The sequence below is a fragment of the Salmo salar genome, chromosome 04, assembly GCF_965601325.2.
Source record: "Salmo salar chromosome 04, fSalSal1, whole genome shotgun sequence".
Classification (NCBI taxonomy): Eukaryota; Metazoa; Chordata; class Actinopteri; order Salmoniformes; family Salmonidae; genus Salmo; species Salmo salar.
This window is the reverse complement of record NC_138294.1, coordinates 74662390-74681555: the sequence shown is the minus strand read 5'-3', so window position 1 is coordinate 74681555 and position 19166 is coordinate 74662390. Positions and strand designations below refer to the sequence as shown.

General features: G+C 41.5%; 1 protein-coding gene across 4 annotated transcripts in view; it reads right to left on the bottom strand.

Moving 5' to 3' along the window:
* The window catches only part of arhgef12b (Rho guanine nucleotide exchange factor (GEF) 12b), a 109754-nt gene that overhangs the window by 37762 nt on the left and 52826 nt on the right, over positions 1-19166 (bottom strand). For 2 of the 4 annotated variants that reach the window (XM_014197790.3, XM_082974716.1), the window contains exons 4-10: positions 14545-14643; positions 12109-12158; positions 6388-6445; positions 5853-6052; positions 3788-3865; positions 793-912; positions 177-299 (exon numbers count right to left, since the gene is read on the bottom strand). In XM_014197790.3, the coding sequence (XP_014053265.3) occupies positions 177-299; positions 793-912; positions 3788-3865; positions 5853-6052; positions 6388-6445; positions 12109-12158; positions 14545-14643 (728 nt within the window). Of the gene's footprint in view, positions 1-176; positions 300-792; positions 913-3787; positions 3866-5852; positions 6053-6387; positions 6446-12108; positions 12159-14544; positions 14644-17300; positions 17321-19166 lie in introns of those variants that run through there. The other 2 variants (XM_082974717.1, XM_082974715.1) reach the window with 2 other exon arrangements.

Sequence of the window (19166 nt, the reverse complement as noted above, 5' to 3'; positions counted from 1 at the left end):
ATAGAAATTGGAATTTCAGTTTCTTCCTGATTTGACTGAATTGAAATGGAAAACACCCCAACCCTGGTTCCAGTACAGTGGTATTCTGTTGAGAATGCCAGTTCACACATAACTGTCATGGAAAGACGGTCTGGTGGTGATAATAACAGACAGGCTAGTTGGCCGGGTTGACTCACAGCGTTATTGGTCCAGGGCCCGTCGCTGCCGCTTTCTCCCCGCGAGAAGGGGGTCTGCTCTCCATCGGCTGCCTCAATGCCCCCCTCCTCCACCTCACCGTCCATGGGGGAGAGGGAGCCATCCTGAAAACACACAGAATCATGCCTACTATAAATATGTGACAGGCCAGACAGTAACTGGGCTGTCCCTTTGAGAGTGTGTGTCCCATGCCAATAAAGCCCTTGACCTGAATTGAATTGAGAGAGAGAGAAAGACAGTGAGAAACAAGAGACAGACAGAGACACTGTGAGAGAGAGAGACAGTTAGAGAGAGTGAGAGAGATAGAGAGACAGTGAGACAGTGAGAGACACAGTGAGACAGTGAGAGTGAGCGAGACAGTGAGTGAGAGAGAGACAGTGAGAGAGAGAGAGACAATGAGAGAGAGTGAGAGAAACAGTGAGAGCAGGAGAGACTGTGTGTGTCTATGAGAGAGTGTTTGTGTGTGCTCCTAAGCTTGATGATTAGTAGATCATTTGAATCAGCTGTGCTATGGCAAGAAAACAAAATGTGCACCCCATGGGGTCCCGAGGACTGAGTTTGGGAAACCCTGCTATACATACGTATGTGTGTGTATACCTGAGGTGTGAGTGTGGCCTTGCTGAGCTGGCTCTGCAGCAGAGGAATGTGTTTCTTGGCCTCCTGGATGTCCTTCAGTAGTTTCGCTGTGGGGTTCCTGCTGTACACCTCCTTCATAGCCTGGACATGAGATGACATAATGTGACACACAAGACACAGCGCACATTTTAGGAGAGGACACAGGAGGGAGGCTGGGAGGGAGGTGTGTGTGTGCACGTGTGTTTGTGTACGAGTCTGCGTATGTGTCTAGTTGGCATGGTCCTAGTTCTATTTCATGGTCAGTCATAGGAGGAAGTGAAACTAAGAGGAGGGTGAGATGTAGTCAGTGTTTGAGTGGTTACCATGGTAGAGTATCTGTTTAGTGGTAAGAATGATTGGCTTCGATGGTACGGGGTCGTATTCATTAGGGCACATGGTAGCAAAACGTTTTGTAACAGAAAACAAAAACAAACATTTCTTAATGTTTTGGTTGCCTCTCCCTGTTCAGTTCATTTTCTTCCATTTAGTGCCTGAGGAACACGACCCAGAGGAAGAGAAGAAATGGCTCACGAAAGACTTGAGGATTGTGGAAGAACTTGTTTATTTTTCCCATCCCTCCTTCCATTCCTCCCTCACCCACCCACCACTGCAACAGGGCCGTGTTCATTCGTCGCAAAACAGAAGAAACCTGCTTGAGTTCTGGGGAGGTACTACCCAAAGTCGTCCAATAAGCAACTCTCATCTCACATTCTGTTGCAAAACGTCTTGTTACGGTGTGTCCTAATAAACACGACCCACAAGACTCTAGCTACACCACTAAAAGCTACTTTAAAGTTTTGACAGCTAACCTGTTTAGCATTGAAATGGGAGGCAGGCGCTCACACTCCCCAGAGAGACAAAGCAGGCATCAATAGAGGCCCCACAGGGGACTTAAACACAAACACACTAATGAGAATGAATGAACTTTGCCTTCATTCAATGCTTTCCAGGAAACTCAGTGAGTATTCCACGCTAAATTGGAATGATGCCACTGCTATGAATGCTGCTAGGAAATGTAGTTTACGAAAGATCAGTCAGTAAGGCTGGTCTGAATGGATTGTCACTTTTCATTCATCTAGTAAACTCATATAATTCACATCGCTTCCTATCTCACTCATCAGCATAGCAGATATTTACAGGGTACAGCCAAAAGAGGACTGGCCACCCCTCAGAGCCTTGTTCCTCTCTAGTTTTCTCCCTAGGTTCCTGCTTCTACATCCGCATTGCTTGCTGTTTGGGGTTTTAGGCTGGGTTTCTGTATAAGCACTTTGTAACATCTGCTGATGTAAAAAGGGTTTTATAAATACATTTGATTTGAATTGATTTGATAATGTTACCTCATTAGCTTAGCGTCACGTCTCTCCTCCTATACTGTTAGCAAGCATTCACCTATTAACTTCAGTCTATGAGCATTGAACACTAAGGTAATTCCACCCATGTTGCTGATTAACCTATGGGCTAACGTGCTATTATCACTTTCCTTTTTTTCAACCAATGGGAATGAATCTAGGGGAGTATTTACAGTGCACTCCAAAGGTATTGGGACAGTCACACATGTTGTTGTTTTGGCTCTGCCCTCCAGCACTTTGGATTTGAAATGATACAATGACTATGAGGTTAAAGTGCAGACTGTCAGCTTTAATTTGAGGGTATTTTCATCCATATTGAGTGAACCGTTTAGAAATTACAGCACTGTTTGTTCATAGTTCCCCCATTTTAGGGGACCAAAAGTACTGTGACAGATTCACTTATATGTGTATTAAAGTGGTAAATAGTTAGGTATTTGGTCCTATAATCATAGCGCGCAATGACTACATCAAGCTTGTGACTACAAATTTGTTGGATGCATTTGTTTGTTTTGGTTGAGTTTCCGATTATTCTCTGCCCAATATAAATTAATGGTAAATAATGTATTGTGTCATTTTGGAGTCACTTTTATTATATATAAAAATAGAATATGTTTCTAAACACTTCTACATGAATATGGAGGCTACCATTATTACAGATAATCCTGAATGAATAGTGAATAATTATGAGTGAGCAAGTTACAGATGCACAAATACTATAGCCCCAAGACATGCAAACATCTCACCATTACAATAATAGGGGAGGTTAGCATTTTTGGGGGGGATATGATATTCGTGTGTCTAACTTTCTCACTCATCCTTATTCACGATTCATTCAGGCTTGACCTCATAGTCATTGTATCATTTCAAAGTGCTGGAGTCCAGAGCCAAAACAACAGAAAATGTGTCACTGTCCCAATACTTTTGGAGCACACTATATATGTCAACGCAAACCTTGTGTCTCCCACTTGCTGTTTTGCCGCAACAGTCTTCCAACGATCTTCTACCTCCCCACCACCACTAACTGAAGGTCCGTCATCGGATCCCCGTTCTCCCAGTGGGGTGGGTTCAATGCCAGCTGCCCAGCATAGAGCAACCTGTCTACACCATCTGGCTCTGAGGAGCATTCCTCTGAGACGAGGCCTACCTCAAACTATTCAATACAATTCCATATTGTAGTCTGTCTTTGTTGTTATTCAGTTAAGCCAGTACTCGATTGAACTGAAGCATGCTGCAAATTAACATAATTAATGTGCAGAAACGTGTAATGACATCATTAAGCTAAAGCGTGGGTGATCCACTTCAATGATGAGCATTTGATGACAATTTAATGTGTGAATGATTTTAATTTCATCTGGGCCTGTATTCATATAGCGTCTAAGAGTAGGAGTGCTGATCTAGTTGTACATTTTGGTAATGAATAGGATCACATGTACAAGGACCTAATTCTAGATCAGCACTCCTACTCTGTCTGAGATGATTTATGAATGTAGCTGCATAGAAAAACCTGCATTCACTCTTTCAAATCAAAGAAACAAAGTTCGACTGAATGACTGTCTCATCTCCTCATGTAGAAACATTCAGAGTATGGTGACACTGTGTTTGTGTGTGTGTGTTTGTGTGTGTCTTGCCTGTAAATCCTCCTGCTCCTTGGTCAGCATCTTCTGTAAGATGTCCACCTTCTGGCTGTGAAGGGCGTTATTCTCCTCCTGAGGGACCAACCCCAAAAATGAATAATAAGAACTGTGTTCGCTTGGGACTTCACTGACGTGCAGCAGAGGGAGAATGGCAGCTTTAGCATAGGTTTAACTGGAAATAGAGGAAACTAGTGAGAAGAGTAAGAGAAAGTGAAAGAGGCAGAGTGAGTGTGGATACTAAGGTGGGAAGGAGAAGGGGGAGTGAAGAACGGAAGTGGAACTGTGGAGAGAGAGCGGGAGAGAGAGGAGAGCAAGGGCGACAGGAAAAACAGAAAGAGAGAGAAGATAGAGAGGGACAGATATGGACAGAGAGGGAGACAGAGGGACCAAGAGAAAAAGAGAGACATACAGTACCAGTCAAAAGTTTGTACACACCTAGTTATTCAAGGATTTTTCTTTATTTGACTATTTTCTACATTGTAGAATAATAGTGAAGACATCAAAACTATGAAATAACACATACGGAATAATGTAGTAACAAAAAAGTGTTAAACAAATCAAAATAGATTTTGTATTTGGGATACTTCAAAGTAGACACCCTTGCCTTGATGACAGCTTTGCACACTCTTGGCACTCTCTCAACCAACAGTCTCAATGGAGTTCCCACATATGCTGAGCACTTGTTGGCTGCTTTTCCTTCACTCTGAGGTCCAACTCATCCCAAACCATTTCAATTGGGTTCAGGTCTGGTGATTGTGGAGGCCAGGTCATTTGATGCAGCACTTCATCACTCTCCTTCTTGGTTAAATAGACCTTACACAGCCTGGAGGTGTGTTGGGTCGTTGTCCTGTTGAAAAACAAATTATAGTCCCACTAAGCGCAAACCAGATGGGATGGCGTGTCGCTGCAGAATGCTGTGGTAGCTATGCTGGTTAACTGTGCCTTCTAAATAAATCACAGACAGTGTCACCAGTAAAGCAACATCACCCTCCTCCTCCATGCTTCACGGTGGGAACCACACATGCAGAGATCATCCGTTCACCTACTCTGCATCTCACAAAGACACAGCGGTTGGAACCAAAAATCTCAAATTTGGAATCATCAGACCAAAGGACAGATTTCCACTAATGTCCATTGCTCGTGTTTCTTGGCCCAAGCAAGTCTCTTCTTCTTATTGGTGTCCTTTAGTAGTGGTTTCTTTGCAGGAATTCAACCATGAAGGCCTGATTCACACAGTCTCCTCTAAACAGTTGATGTTGAGATATGTCTGTTACTTGAACTCTGTGAAGCATTTATTTGGGCTGCAATTTCTGAGGCTGGGTCGTCCTTTCTTGTGGCGGTCCTCATGAGTGCCAGTTTCATCATAGCACTTGATGATTTTTGCGACTGCACTTGAAGAGACTTTCGAAGTTCTTTACCTTTTCTGGATTGACTTAAAGTAATGATGGACTGTCATTTATCTTTGCTTATGTCTTCACTGTTCTTGACATAATATGGCCATAGTCTTTTACCAAATAGGGCCATCTTCTGTATACCACCCCTACCTTGTCACAACACAACTGATTGGCTCAAATGCATTAAGTTAATAAATTCCACAAATGAACTTTTAACAAGGCACACCTGTTAACTGAAATGCATTCCAGGTGACTACCTCATGAAGCTGGTTGAGAGAATGGAACGAGTGTGGAAAGATGTCATCAAGGCAAAGGGTGGCTACTTTGAAGAATCTCAAATATTAAATATATTTTGATTTGTTTAACACTTTTTTGGTTACTACATGATTCCATATGTGTTATTTCATAGTTTTGATGTCTTCACTATTTTTCTGCAATGTAGATAATAGTAAAAATAAAGAAAGACCCTGGAATGAGTAGGTGTGTCCAAACTTTTGGCTGGTACTGTATTTAAAAAGAGAGTGTCTGAAATGGCACCCCACTCCCTATAGAGTACACTACTTATCCTATAGAGTACACTACTTATTCTATAGAGTGGTATACTATATAGTAAATAGGATGCCATTTCAGTTGCAGACAGAGAACCAATTGGCCATCTGTCGTACCCAGATGGGCAGCGGGGAGGTGATGTGGTCCTGGGGGCTGGTGGAGGAGGTGACGCAGCGCTCCCCTGTTCCCCCCGTTGGTCCAGGAGAGTGGGGCGAGGAGAGGAAAGAGGACAGGTCTCCCCCCTCGCCCTCCGACAGCGAGATCTGGGCCAGCCCCGGGGGCCTCCCCAGCACTGTGAGGGCCACATAGGAGCCCGCTGACACATAGAGACAATAGGGGTCACAGCTCTATTACTTGTATGAGTTTTAATTCTTATTATAAAAAATATATCTTCATGTAATGTCTCTCTATGTAGCCAACTTTCAATTTAAATTGACTGAAAACTTTTCACTCACAATGGCTAGCTTATTATACAGTATGGTCAGACTCATGAGATGATAAGACATTATACATCCTTATGACAAGACTTACAATGCATTATGAGTGCATATAGCCTACTACAGGTTGGCTTTAAGAAAGTAAGTCTCTTGAAGAGCCTGTGATTTTTCATGTCTACGAATAATTGGATATAAAACTGCCACTGGAACTTACATTTTATTAGCTTGACGACTTCTACATGGTTTGAATGTGTTACTAAGGTCCCGTTAACCTGCAACAAAAACATAAACTACCCCTCAAATCAACGTCATTCAAATGAAATACAACACTTTCTATAAGAGGACTATGCGTTCTGTCTAAAAAGTAGCAAAAATGACAAAAACAATGCAAATGGGAAGCCCCATATTAGTTCATGTTCAACAGGAGCATGTGTACATAACAACTCTATTCAAGCCAAGAAATACCTTATTTATTTCTAAATGTTCATTCAAATCAAATCCATTTTTTGGCCAAATGCTTCGTAGACAACAGGTGTAGACGAACAGCTTACTTACAGGTCCTTTTTCAACAATACAGAGTTAAAGATAAGATAAAAAATGTAATAAAAAATAGAAAGTGACACAATGAATAAATATACAGAGAATAACGAATAAAAATAACAAGTAAAAATAACATAGCTATACATAGGGAGTAGAAAATAACATGGCTATATACAGGGAATACAAGTACAGAGTCGATGTGCAGGGGTACGAGGTAATTGAGGTAGCTATGTACATATAGGTAGGGGTAAAGTGACTAGGCAGAAGGATAGATAATAGACAGTAGCAGCAGCGCATGTGGTGAGTTTGAAAGTGTGTGTGTGGAGTCAGTATAGTATGCATGTGTGTGCATGTTATGTGTGTTTGGGCGTATGTAGGATGTGTGTGCGTGTGCGCGTGCGTGTGTGTGAGTCCAGTCTGTGTACATAGGGTCAGTGCAAGAGAGTTAGTGCAAAAAAACGTAAAGAAATATATATATATATTTCACCTTTATTTAACCAGGTAGGCAAGTTGAGAACAAGTTCTCATTTACAATTGCGACCTGGCCAAGATAAAGCAAAGCAGTTCGACACAAACAACAACACAGAGTTACACATGGAGTAAAACAAACATACAGTCAATAATACAGTAGAAAAATAGTTAGTGCAGGTAGTCCGGGTAGCCATTTGTAGCCACTCTTGTTTAGAAGTCTTATGGCTTGGGTGTAGAAGCTTGTTGGTTCCAGACTTGGTGCATTGGTACCACTTGCTGTGCGTTAGCAGAGAGAACAGTCTGTGGCTTGGGTGGCTGGAGCCTTTGCCAATTTTTTCCTGCTTCTTCTGACACCGCCTTGTATAGAGGTCCTGGATAGCAGAGATCTCTTTCCCAGTGATGTACTGGGCCGTATGCACTACCCTCTGTAGCGCCTTGCGGTTGCCATATCGAATGGTGATGCAGTCAGTCAAGATGCTCTCAATGGTATAGCTGTAGAATTTATTGCGGATCTTTTCAGCCAACTGAGGGGGAGAGGCATTGTCCTGCCCTCTTCACCACTGTGTTGCTGTGTGTGGACCATGATAGAGTCTTAGTGATGTGGACATCCAGGATCTTGAAGCTCTTGACCTGCTCCACTACAGACCCGTCGATGTGAATGGGGGCTTGCTCGACCCTCCGTTTCCTGTAGTCCACGATCAGCTCCTTTGTTTTATTGACGTTGAGGGAGAAGATGTTGTTATTGACCTCCTCCCTATAGGCTGTCTCATCGTTGTCGGTGATCAGGCCTACCAACGTTGTGTTGTCGACAAACTTAAAGATAGTGTTTGGGTTGTGTGCATCCATGCAGTCATGGGTGAACAGGGAGTAAAGGAGGGCACTAAGCACATACCCCTGAGAGGCCCCCATGTTGAGGGTCAGCATTGAGGATGTGTTGTTGTCTACCCTCACCACCTGGGGGCAGCCCATCAGGAAGTCCAGGATCCAATTGCAGAGGGAGGTGTTCAGTCCCAGGGATCTTAGCTTAGTGGTGAGCTTGGATGGCACTATGGTGTTGAACGCTGAGCTGTAGTCACTGAACAGCATTCTCACATAGGTGTTCCTCTTGTCCAGGTGGGAGAGAGCAGTGTGGAGTGCAATAGAGATTGCACCCTCTCTGGTTCTGTTGGGGCGGTAGGCAAATTGGAGTGGCTCCAGGGTGTCTGGGATGATGGTGTTGATGTGAGCCATGACCAGCCATTCAAGGCATTTCATGGCTACAGATGTGAGTGATACGGGGTGGTAGTCATTTAGACAGGTTACTTTGGCTTCTTCGACACAGGGACTATGGTGGTCTACATGAAACATGTAGGTATTACGGACTGTGTCAGGGAGAGGTTGAAAATGTCAGTGAAGACACTTGCCAGCTGGTCAGCGCATGCTCTGAGTACACGTCCTGGTAACCCGTCTGGCCCTGCTATGAATCCTAACATCAATACCAACATCAATGCATGACTAATTGAAAATGTTACTGAAGTGAAAGTTTAGGTTCACCCCCACAAACTAACAATTCATTTTCTTCACTGACACTATGCACAGCACTAAGCCATCCTGCCCTTTCCAATGACCCATTGGAATGCATTGCCATTATATGGTGTAGCTACTCAGCATCCCAGCAGAGGGCAGTGGTAAAGTATGGAGGGGGCCAAACCCATGACCTACGACCTACTGCAGTAGCCTGCAGGGTTCTCTTGTCTGAGACAGAATTATGTTTTTCTTAAACACTGATCTTTCGTCAGTTTAGCATTTTCCCCACTAAGGGGCAATCACCAGTTGCTACAGACACACATGATAACATACGCACTATACACACACGTACGCATGGATTTTGTGTTTTAGATATGTGGTAGTAGACTAGTGGCCTGAGGGCACACACTTAATGTGTTGTGAAATCTGATGTGAAATGTAATGCAATGTTTTTAATTGTATAGAACTGCCTTAATTTTACAGAACTCAGCTAATAGGGATCCATAACAAATACAAATATATACATTTCTGGACTAAAAAAATGATTATCTATACCCATTGATTCTTAAGGAATATAACTTATAAATGGCTCATTAGTTTAACAGTCGTACCTCCATCAGATCCTAAATATAAGCATGTTTTTTGTATTTTTGTAAAAATAAATAAATAAATAATGTAAACAAACACTACATAGCCTCAAAACATGGTTAAAACTATATCTTGCATCCATAGCTCTGTATGAATTTGAGAGTGGTTACATTTCTCCAGCCCCATCCCTCAGATTTTTACCGAAACAGAGGCAGGGATCAGGGTTTGTTATTGTTTCAATTGCGGATTGCCCCTTTAAGGTAAGGATTGGGGAGGGGAGGGGAGACTGATCCTAGAATGGTAACTTGGGAAAACTTCACCCAGATTGGTCTCTGTTTTAGAGATAGTGGCAGGATGAAGTTGCCCCCTTCACACTGATCTAGTTTCAGTTTTGCATTTTGGTTAAAATGCATGAGGTAAGGTTCTTGGGAAGATAAACTGATCATAGATCTGAAACTAAGGGTAATCCCAGGAGACGTGGGGGGAGACGTATTAGAAAACGTAATACACAACTAGCATAGTCTCCACCCCTCCAAATGAAAACTTTCAGCCAGTTTCGGGCAAATCTATGGGCCAAATGTCCCCTCCCCTTCCAAAATTTGAAAGATGGGAACACCAGCAAAGTCATGATTTGTCCAAATGATCAGAGATTAAAAATCTGAGTACCGAAACAAAGTTCCTCGTTAGTCGTCCCATCCCACAGTCTGTCGACAGATCAGACCTGGGTTCAAATACATATAGATTTGAGTATCTGGTATTTAAAAAAGAAAATGGTGTATTTGAGTATTTTCAAACACACAGCCCAAAATCAATACTTTTATTTGAGTATTTTAACGGTTATTTGTAAAAACCAAATAGTCTACAAAATTGTACATGAGATTATTTTCAAATACCTGGGTAAAATGCATGAGAGTGTATTTTTAAGTCAGTCTGAAGTTTACATACACCTTTAGCCAAATACATTTCAACTCAGTTTTTCACAATTCCTGACATTTAATCCTAGTAAAAAGTCCCTGTTTTAGGTCAGTTAGGATCACCACTTTATTTTAAGAATGTGAAATCTCAGAATAATAGTAGAGAGAATGATTTATTTCAGCTTTTATTTCATTCATCACATTCCCAGTGGGTCAGAAGTTTACATACACTGAATTAGTACTTGGTAGCATTGCCTTTAAATTCTTTAACTTGGTTCAAACGTTTTGGGTAGCCTTCCACAAGCTTCCCAGAATAAGTTAGTTGAGTGAATTTTGGCCCATTCCTCCTGACAGAGCTGGTGTATCTGAGTCAGGTTGGTAGGCCTCCTTGCTCGCACATGCTTTTTCAGTTCTGCCCACAGATTTTCTATGGGATTGAGGTCAGGGCTTTGTGATGGCCACTCCAAAACCTTGACTTGGTTGTCCTTAAGCCATTTTACCACAACTTTGGAAGTATGCTTGGGGTCATTGTCCATTTGGAAGACCCATTTGCGACCAAGCTTTAACTTCCTGACTGACGTCATGAGATGTTGCTTCAATATATCCACATAATTTTCCTTCCTCATGTTGCCATCTATTTTGTGAAGTGATCCAGTCCCTCCTGCAGCAAAGCACCCCCACAACATGATGCTGCCACCCTCGTGCTTCACGGTTGGGATGGTGTTCGTCGGCTTGCAAGCCTTCCCTTTTTCCTCCAAACATAACGATGGTCATCATGGCCAAACAGTTCTATTTTTGTTTCACCAGACTAGAGGACATTTCTCCAAAAAGTATGATCTTTGTCCCCATGTGCAGTTGCAAACCGTAGTCTGGCTTTTTTATGGCGGTTTTGGAGCAGTGGCTTCTTCCTTGCTGAGCGGCCTTTCAGGTTATGTCGATATAGGACTCGTTTTACTGTGGAAATAGATGCTTTTGTACCCGTTTCCTCCAGCATCTTCACAAGGTCCTTTGCTGTTGTTCTAGGATTGATTTGCACTTTTCGCACCAAAGTACGTTCATCTCTAGGAGACAGAACACACCTCCTTCCTGAGCGGTGTGACAGCTGCGTGGTCCCATGGTGTTTATACTTACGTACTATTGTTTGTACAGATGAACGTGGTACCTTCAGGTGTTTGGAAATTGCTCCCAAAGATGAACCAGACTTGTGGAGGTCTACAATTTTTTCTCTGAGGTCTTGGCTGATTTCTTTTGATTTTCCCATAATGCCAAGCGAAGAGGCACTGAGTTCGAAGGTAGGCCTTGAAATACATCCACAGGTACACCTCCAATTGACTCAAATGATGTCAAATAGCTTATCAGAAGCGTCTAAAGCCATGACATCATTTTCTGGAATTTTCCAAGCTGTTTAAATGCACAATCAACTTAGTGTATGTAAACTTCTGACCCACTGGAATTGTGATACAGTGAATTATAAGTGAAATAAAAAGTCTGTAAACAATTGTTGGAAAAATGACTTGTGTCATGCACAAAGTAGATATCCTAACCATCTTGCCAAAACTATAGTTTGTTAACAAGAAATTTGTGGAGTGGTTGAAAAACAAGTTTTAATGACTCCAACCTAAGTACATGTAAACTTCCGACTTCAACTGTATGAGTATTTTCAAATACTTTCCAAGTATTTTTCCAAATGAATTACAAATATTCAACTAATTGTCTTTTCAAATAAAATATATCTGAATACTTACTTCAGATGTACCGTATGTGAAAGCAATTCAGATATTTGACATTGTATTTGAACCCAGGTCTGCGACAGATGCTACTACCATTTATGTTACATGCATCTGTCCACGAGAGATTAGGCTACGGGTAATGTCTAGGAAGAGTGTTATGGGCCCCAGAGAGGGAATGAGCCTCACCTTGATGATCCTATCACCCGTCTGGACACCCGCTCGCATGGCAGCGCCATCTGCGGAAGAGGACAGGACAGGCAAAGGGAGTGAGAATGATAAAAGGTTAGAGATATTACTGTATCTGACTGTATTATGACACCTCCAGAGATAAATCCAATATATTGTATCCTTGCCTTGGGTATCAAGACTGTATGAATAGATATTTACATTGTGCTATGCTCCCAATTGAACATATTGCGCTAACGTCAGAGGTTTACACCCCCAAGATATACAATTAAATTAACTTGACATATAATAAATATACAGTTGAAGTCGGAAGTTTACATACACCTTAGCCAAATACATTTAAACTCAGTTTTGCACAACTCCTGACATTTAATCTGTCATGATTCCCACCGACGGTGGCGCCCCCTCCTGCTCGGGTGGCGCTCGGCGGTCGTCGTCACCGGCCTATTAGCTGCCACTGATTCCCTTTTTTGTTTTCCCCCCTTTTGTGATTGTGTGCACCTGTTCGTAGTGGGGGTGATTAGCAGGGCTGCCTTCTCATTGTGCGGGATTGTCATTCCTGTTTGTGTGCTTGTGTTTACGCTTGTGCGTTAGTTTTGCGCCGCATGTGTTTTCCCCTGTGTTTGGGGCACTTTGTTTTGTGTGCGCGCTATTCGCTGTTTGGGGTGGCTTGTGTGTGTTCGCCTCTTGACCCATCAAAAAGCCACTACCCTGTGCTCGCTGCTTCCTGCGTTTTGATTCCTCACTCACGACGCCCGAGCCTTACATAATCCTAGTAGAAATTTCCTGTCTTAGGTCAGTTAGGATCACCACTTTATTTTAAGAATGTGAAATGTCAGAATAATAGTAGAGAGAATTATTATTTCAGCTTTTATTTCTTTCATTACATTCCCAGTGTGTCAGACGTTTACATACACTCAATTACTATTTGGTAGCATTGCCTTTAAATTGTTTAACTTGGGTCAAATGTTTTGGGTAGCCTTCCACAAGCTTGCCACAATAAGTTGGGTGAATTCTGACACAATCCTCCTGACAGAGCAGGAGGACACGCTTTTTCAGTTCTGCCCACAAATTTTCTATAGGATTGACGTCAGGGCTTTGTGACGGCCACTCCAATACCTTGACTTTGTTGTCCTTAAGCCATTTTGCCACAACTTTGGAAGTTTGCTTGGGGCCAATGTCCATTTGGAAGACCCATTTGCGACCAAGCTTTAACTTCCTGACTGATGTCTTGAGATGTTGCTTCAATATATCCACATCATTTTCCTGCCTCATGATGCCATCTATTTTGTGAAGTGCTCCAGTCCCCCTGCAGCAAAGCACCCCCACAACATGATGCTGCCAGCCCCGTGGGGATGGTGTTCTTCGGCTTGCAAGCCGCCCCCTTTTTCCTCCAAACATAACGATGGTCATTATGGCCAAACAGTTCTATTTTTGTTTCATCAGACCAGAGGACATTTCTCCAAAAAGTACGATCTTTGTCCCCATGTGCAGTTGCAAACGGTAGTCTGGTTTTTGGAGCAGTGGCTTCTTCCTTGCTGAGCGGCCTTTCAGGTTATGTCGATGTAGGACTCGTTTTACTGTGGATATAGATACTTTTATACCCGTTTCCTCCAGAATGTTCACAAGGTCCTTTGCTGTTGTTCTGGGATTGATTTGCACTTTTCGCACCAAAGTGCGTTCATCTCAAGGAGACAGAACACGTCTCCTTCCTGAGCGGTGTGACAGCAGCGTGGTCCCATGGTGTTTATACTTGCGTACTATTGTTTGTACAGATGAACCTGGTACCTTCAGGCGTTTGGAAATTGCTCCCAAAGATGAACCAGACTTGTGGAGGTCTACATATTTTTTTCTGAGGTCTTGGCTGATTTCTTTTGATTTTCTCATGAGGTCAAGCAAAGAGGCACTGAGTTCGAAGGTAGGCCTTGAAATACATCCACAGGTACACCTCCAATTGACTCAAATTATGTCAATTAGCCTATTAGAAGCTTCTAGAGCCATGACATCATTTTCTGGAATTTCCCAAGCTGTTTAAAGGTACATTCAACTTAGTGTATGTAAACCTCGGACCCACTGGAATTGTGATACAGTGAATTATAAGTGAAATAATCTATTTGTGAACAATTGTTGGGAAAATTACTTGTGTCATGCACAAAGTAGATGTCCTAACCGATTTGCCAAAACGATAGTTTGTTAACAAGAAATTTGTGGAGTGGTTGAAAAACGAGTTTTAATGACTCCAACCTATGTGTATGTAAACTTCCGACTTCAGCTGTACATACATTTTCATATGGGTGGCCCCAGTGGGAATCGCACCAGTGACCCTGCTGTTGCAAGCACCATGCTTTACCAATTAAGCCACACCATACCTCATCATAACTGACTTGACTAAAGAACAGGAAGGTGTAGATTAGAATAGGATGGAAAAGGCCTTACCCTCTTTGACCAACTGCACAAATACAGGGTTGTCTCCGCTCACTGTCAACCCGAAGCCATTCTCATCTTTCTGGATGATCACACAACGCTGGACAAGCCCTACACATAGACAGACAGAAGAGAAAGAAATATTGTGTTACCCACCATCACACACACAAACAACACACACACATACACTCGGGTTGGCACAGTTAAAGGAATCAAGGTCGGTGACAGGGGGTGCGTGATGGGGCACAATATGCAATGTGGGTGTCAAACTGTTTTCCTATATACAGGTATAAGGCAATGTGTCTCCTTGGTGATGGAGGCACTCACTCAATAGATCAGGTCTGTTTTGTGGCTAGTCGTTGTTATAAAATGATGATGATGAAACCTGAGGCTTTTGAAGCTTCTATTGAGTGGCAGCAATGAATGATTGATACCTCAGGGTATTACCTGGTTTCAAATACTTAATACTACGCCCCAGTTGTGAAAGTACTTCACTCTCTTCTTCAAAAGCCTTTAATACATGGATGCATTTTGTTAAAGGGATAGTTCTGCAAAATTGCATATTAGACATTTGTTCCCTGAACTTGAAGGCAGTCTATGCACAAAAAGAGACAAACAAAAGTATAGTGTGGATTGCAATCACTCCTTGTCCATAGACTGCTTTCAAGATAAGGAAACAAATATCGAAATAGTTTTGCTAAACTATCCCTTTAATATCCGTATGATGCTTTGATAGGCTGTTATAAATAACAGCATAACACATGACCCTCTAGGAACCCAGTTTGATGCTCACATAAAGACATGTTGTTTGTGGAACATTGATATCAGGACACAAGTGGCAACAGCACCCTCTGTCATGTTTGTTTGAACACAGATTGTGAGTTGTTTGACTTTCAAATAGAGAGACACACGGATTCACATTCGTAAATTGACATTGATTCACCACACCAGTAAACTTGCAGGTGAGTTGCACTAACACAATAGTTAATCCAAACCCATATCATCATTATAAACAGTGAGTGCATACTGTAAACAAAGCCAAACGAAAAAGCAGATTAAACCAGTAGTCCAGGTTGCAGGTAGCCTCTCGTACAAACCATCCTGATCTCGCAAGCTTACATTCTGATTCGTTATCTGTGAAGCGAAACAGAATGTAAGCTCTCGAGGTCAGGATGGTTCATACGAGGCTAGGTTGCAGGAGGTACAGTAAGAAATTGTGCAATGTCAAATAATGGCTAATGTTGCAACCCAGCAACAGATGTAATCATCAACGTATTACTCAAATTATTGCAAATGTGTGAGAAAATATGGTTCTGTCTCACTTTGAAGCACTTTAAATGGACATTTCAGCCACATTTTTTATCCACATATTTGTTTCCTTACCTTGAAAGCAGTCTATGAACAAGGAGACTTTAGTCATTGCTTTGGTTTTGTTAAGCTAGCCACTGACACTAACTGATATTGTACAGCATTTTTCTCAACATAGAAAAGTATTGGATGAGCTGTGTAAGTGTTTTTTTCGGGCTGCCTTTTTGGGGGAAATAATTTTTGGCATGGAAAAACATTTTCAGTGTAAACTTAATATAACATATGTAGAAAACTTATTGGAGCTATGTATTTTTAAATAAGATTTGTAATTTTTTTTTTTACTAACAATCACCAAAATAAAAGCAAAACAGTCAGGGAGAATCTACAATTGTAGAAAATTATGCATTCAGGAGTATTTTTGTCATGACATGGGGGCCCCCATTGACTTTGTTAAGTCACTTAGATAGCATAAGAACACGGCAATAGCCATAGCAAAATCTGTAGAATTGCAGGAAATTCGCTTTAAAACAGCAACATTTTGTCTCTGCGAGCAAGAGGGCCTCCAAAAAAAGGGGTCGATGACCTCGCTATTGGCCCAGGCCCACTGCCACACCCCAGCCAAACCCCTCACCTAAGCCCCATTTTAATCCAGAAAGAATCCTGCTGTATTAGCAATTTTATAGCTAAAAAACTAAGTAAATTCAATGTCATGCCCAAATCACATCAAAGTCACTTCAAAGTTATTGGGCTACACAATCCCTTTAAAATATGATCTGGGCATGAAATTGAAAGCATGCTAACTGGGGGACACTGATTTACTGCCACCAACATTAACAGTTGGTGGCAGTAGCTAGCTTCACAACACCAAAGCATGGATTTCAGTCTCACCAACCTTGACAATGTAAATAAATAGGTCATTCGGCTGAACTGCCACTTAAAAATGTAGTATAGTTAAACAGGTGCGTTTTCTCCAACTTTCTCCCCTCAACCTCTCCTGGTAGCATTCCGTCATCAACCCAAACATCTTCCTTCACGCTGCTCTGGCCAGGTAACACTAAAACATCCAGACAATGTTTCTCAAAGTTCACTGCCAGGGCAATGAGAGGCAATGGTGAGTTCAATAAAAATTAATAAAAGGAGAACGAAGGGGTGTAGGACTCGTGTTAGTACGTTCGTGAACATGACAGAAGAACTGGGGACGTCGCAACACAAAACAGCCCCCACACACTAACGGGGTGCATCTCAATAGTCTAAAACGGCAACTTCCACTTGCCTCCCTTTGTTTGCACTGAACTTAACAGACGGGATAGGTGCTATTATGGTGGAAAAAAAGCCTAGTGCTGGTGAATCGGGTTTCCACCTGTCCACTGTCCTGTTCCCTCAGATCAAATGAAGGAAAGGAGACAAGAAAAAGAGGACACTTAGAGACTATTGAGACACAGCCATTAAGACCATCTTACCACAGGGTTCGGAGGGGCTTCCCTCGGCTACTACACAGCCAGACCGCTGCACAGGCACGTCTAGTACAGCACGACACAGTTCACATGGTAACGTAAAAACACAACCAGGACACACAGAGGAGAAAACAGAGCAAAAGAAAGAGCACAAGAAAATCTAAAACATTGGGAGGAGAAAAAAACATGGCAAAAAAAAGAGTGAGTCTTCTGTACCAGTGTGACTATACACCTTACCTTACAGTGTGTGAGGAGTCAGTCTGAATTTTGTTGCAATAAGTAATTGTTTTATTGAATCTATGTACAGTACCAGTCAAAAGTTTGGACACACCTACTCATTGAAGCGTTTTTCTTTATTTTTACTATTTTCTACATTGCAGAATAATAGTGAAGACATCAAAACTATGAAATAACACATATGGAATCATGTAGTAACCAAAAAAGTGTTATTTTATATTTGAGATTCTTCAAAGTAGTCACCCTTTGCCTTGATAACAGCTTTGCACACTCTTGGCATTCTCTCAACCAGCTTCATGAGGTAATCACCTGGAATGCATTTCAATTAACAGTTGTTAAAAGTTAATTTGTGGAATTTCTTTCCTTCTTAATAACCTGTTGGGGCTCGGGGGCAGTATTGAGACATTTTGAAAAAAATATGTGCCCATTTTTAACTGCCTCCTACACCAACTCAGAAGCTAGGATATGCATATTATTAACACATTCGGATAGAAAACACTCTGAATTTTCTAAAACAGTTTGAATGGTGTCTGTAAGTATAACAAAACTCATATTGCAGGCAAAAACCTGTGAAAAATAGATCCAAATTTGAATTGAATTTTGTGACTGTACTATTTAGTGTCACTGTTTTATAGATACCATAGTGAGAAAGGATTCATTTCGCAACACCTACGGCTTCCACTAGATGTCAACGATCTTTATAAAGTTGTTTGAAGCGTCTATGATAAACAGAGAGCAAATTAGAATGCAAGGAAGTTGACATGTCATCACTTCATTTTTTTGCGCCTGCGCATAAATCTGAGAAGCGTGAGTTTGTCATCATTGTTTATCTAGACATAGGATAGGTTGTGTGAAAATATTACTGATGTTTAACGTTAAAAATGGACCAAAAGATTAATGCTAAACAACATTTGACATGTTTGAACGAACGTAAATAGATTATTTACTAGGTTTTTTTAGCTTTTCGGCATGATTTTACACCCCCCCACCACGTTTTGTGGGAGCATAATGAACGCTAAGTACTTGGTGTTATTTGGACATAAATTATGAACTTTGTCAAAAGAAACCACATTTGTTCCGGACCTGGGAAATCCTGGCAGTGCCTTCTGATGGAGATAATCAAAGGTAAGGGGATATTTACAATGTTATTATCGATATTAGATGATGCTAACTGTATAGCATAGCTTATTGTTCTTAGCATAGCACCCCGTTTATTGCAAAATGTGATTTCCCAGTAAAGTTATTTTGAGATCTGGCCATTCGGTAGCAATTACGAGATGATAATATATTATTCTTTGAATGACAATATTATAATTTACCAATGTTTTCGAATAGTAATTTTGTTATGTTCACCGGAAGCATTTCAGAGAAGAAAAAAATCTGAATTTCACGCTACTGTAAAATGCTGTTTTTGGATATAAATATGAACTTGATGGAACAAAAAATGCATGTATTGTATAACATAATGTCCTAGGAGTGTCATCTGATGGAGATTGACAAAGGTTAGTGCATAATTCTAGCTGGTTTCTGCTTTTGGTGACGCCTGACCTTGAATTGAAAATGGATGTTTGTACTTTTGTGGCTATGTACTGTCCTAACATAATCTAACTTTATGCTTTTGCCGTAAAGCCTCTT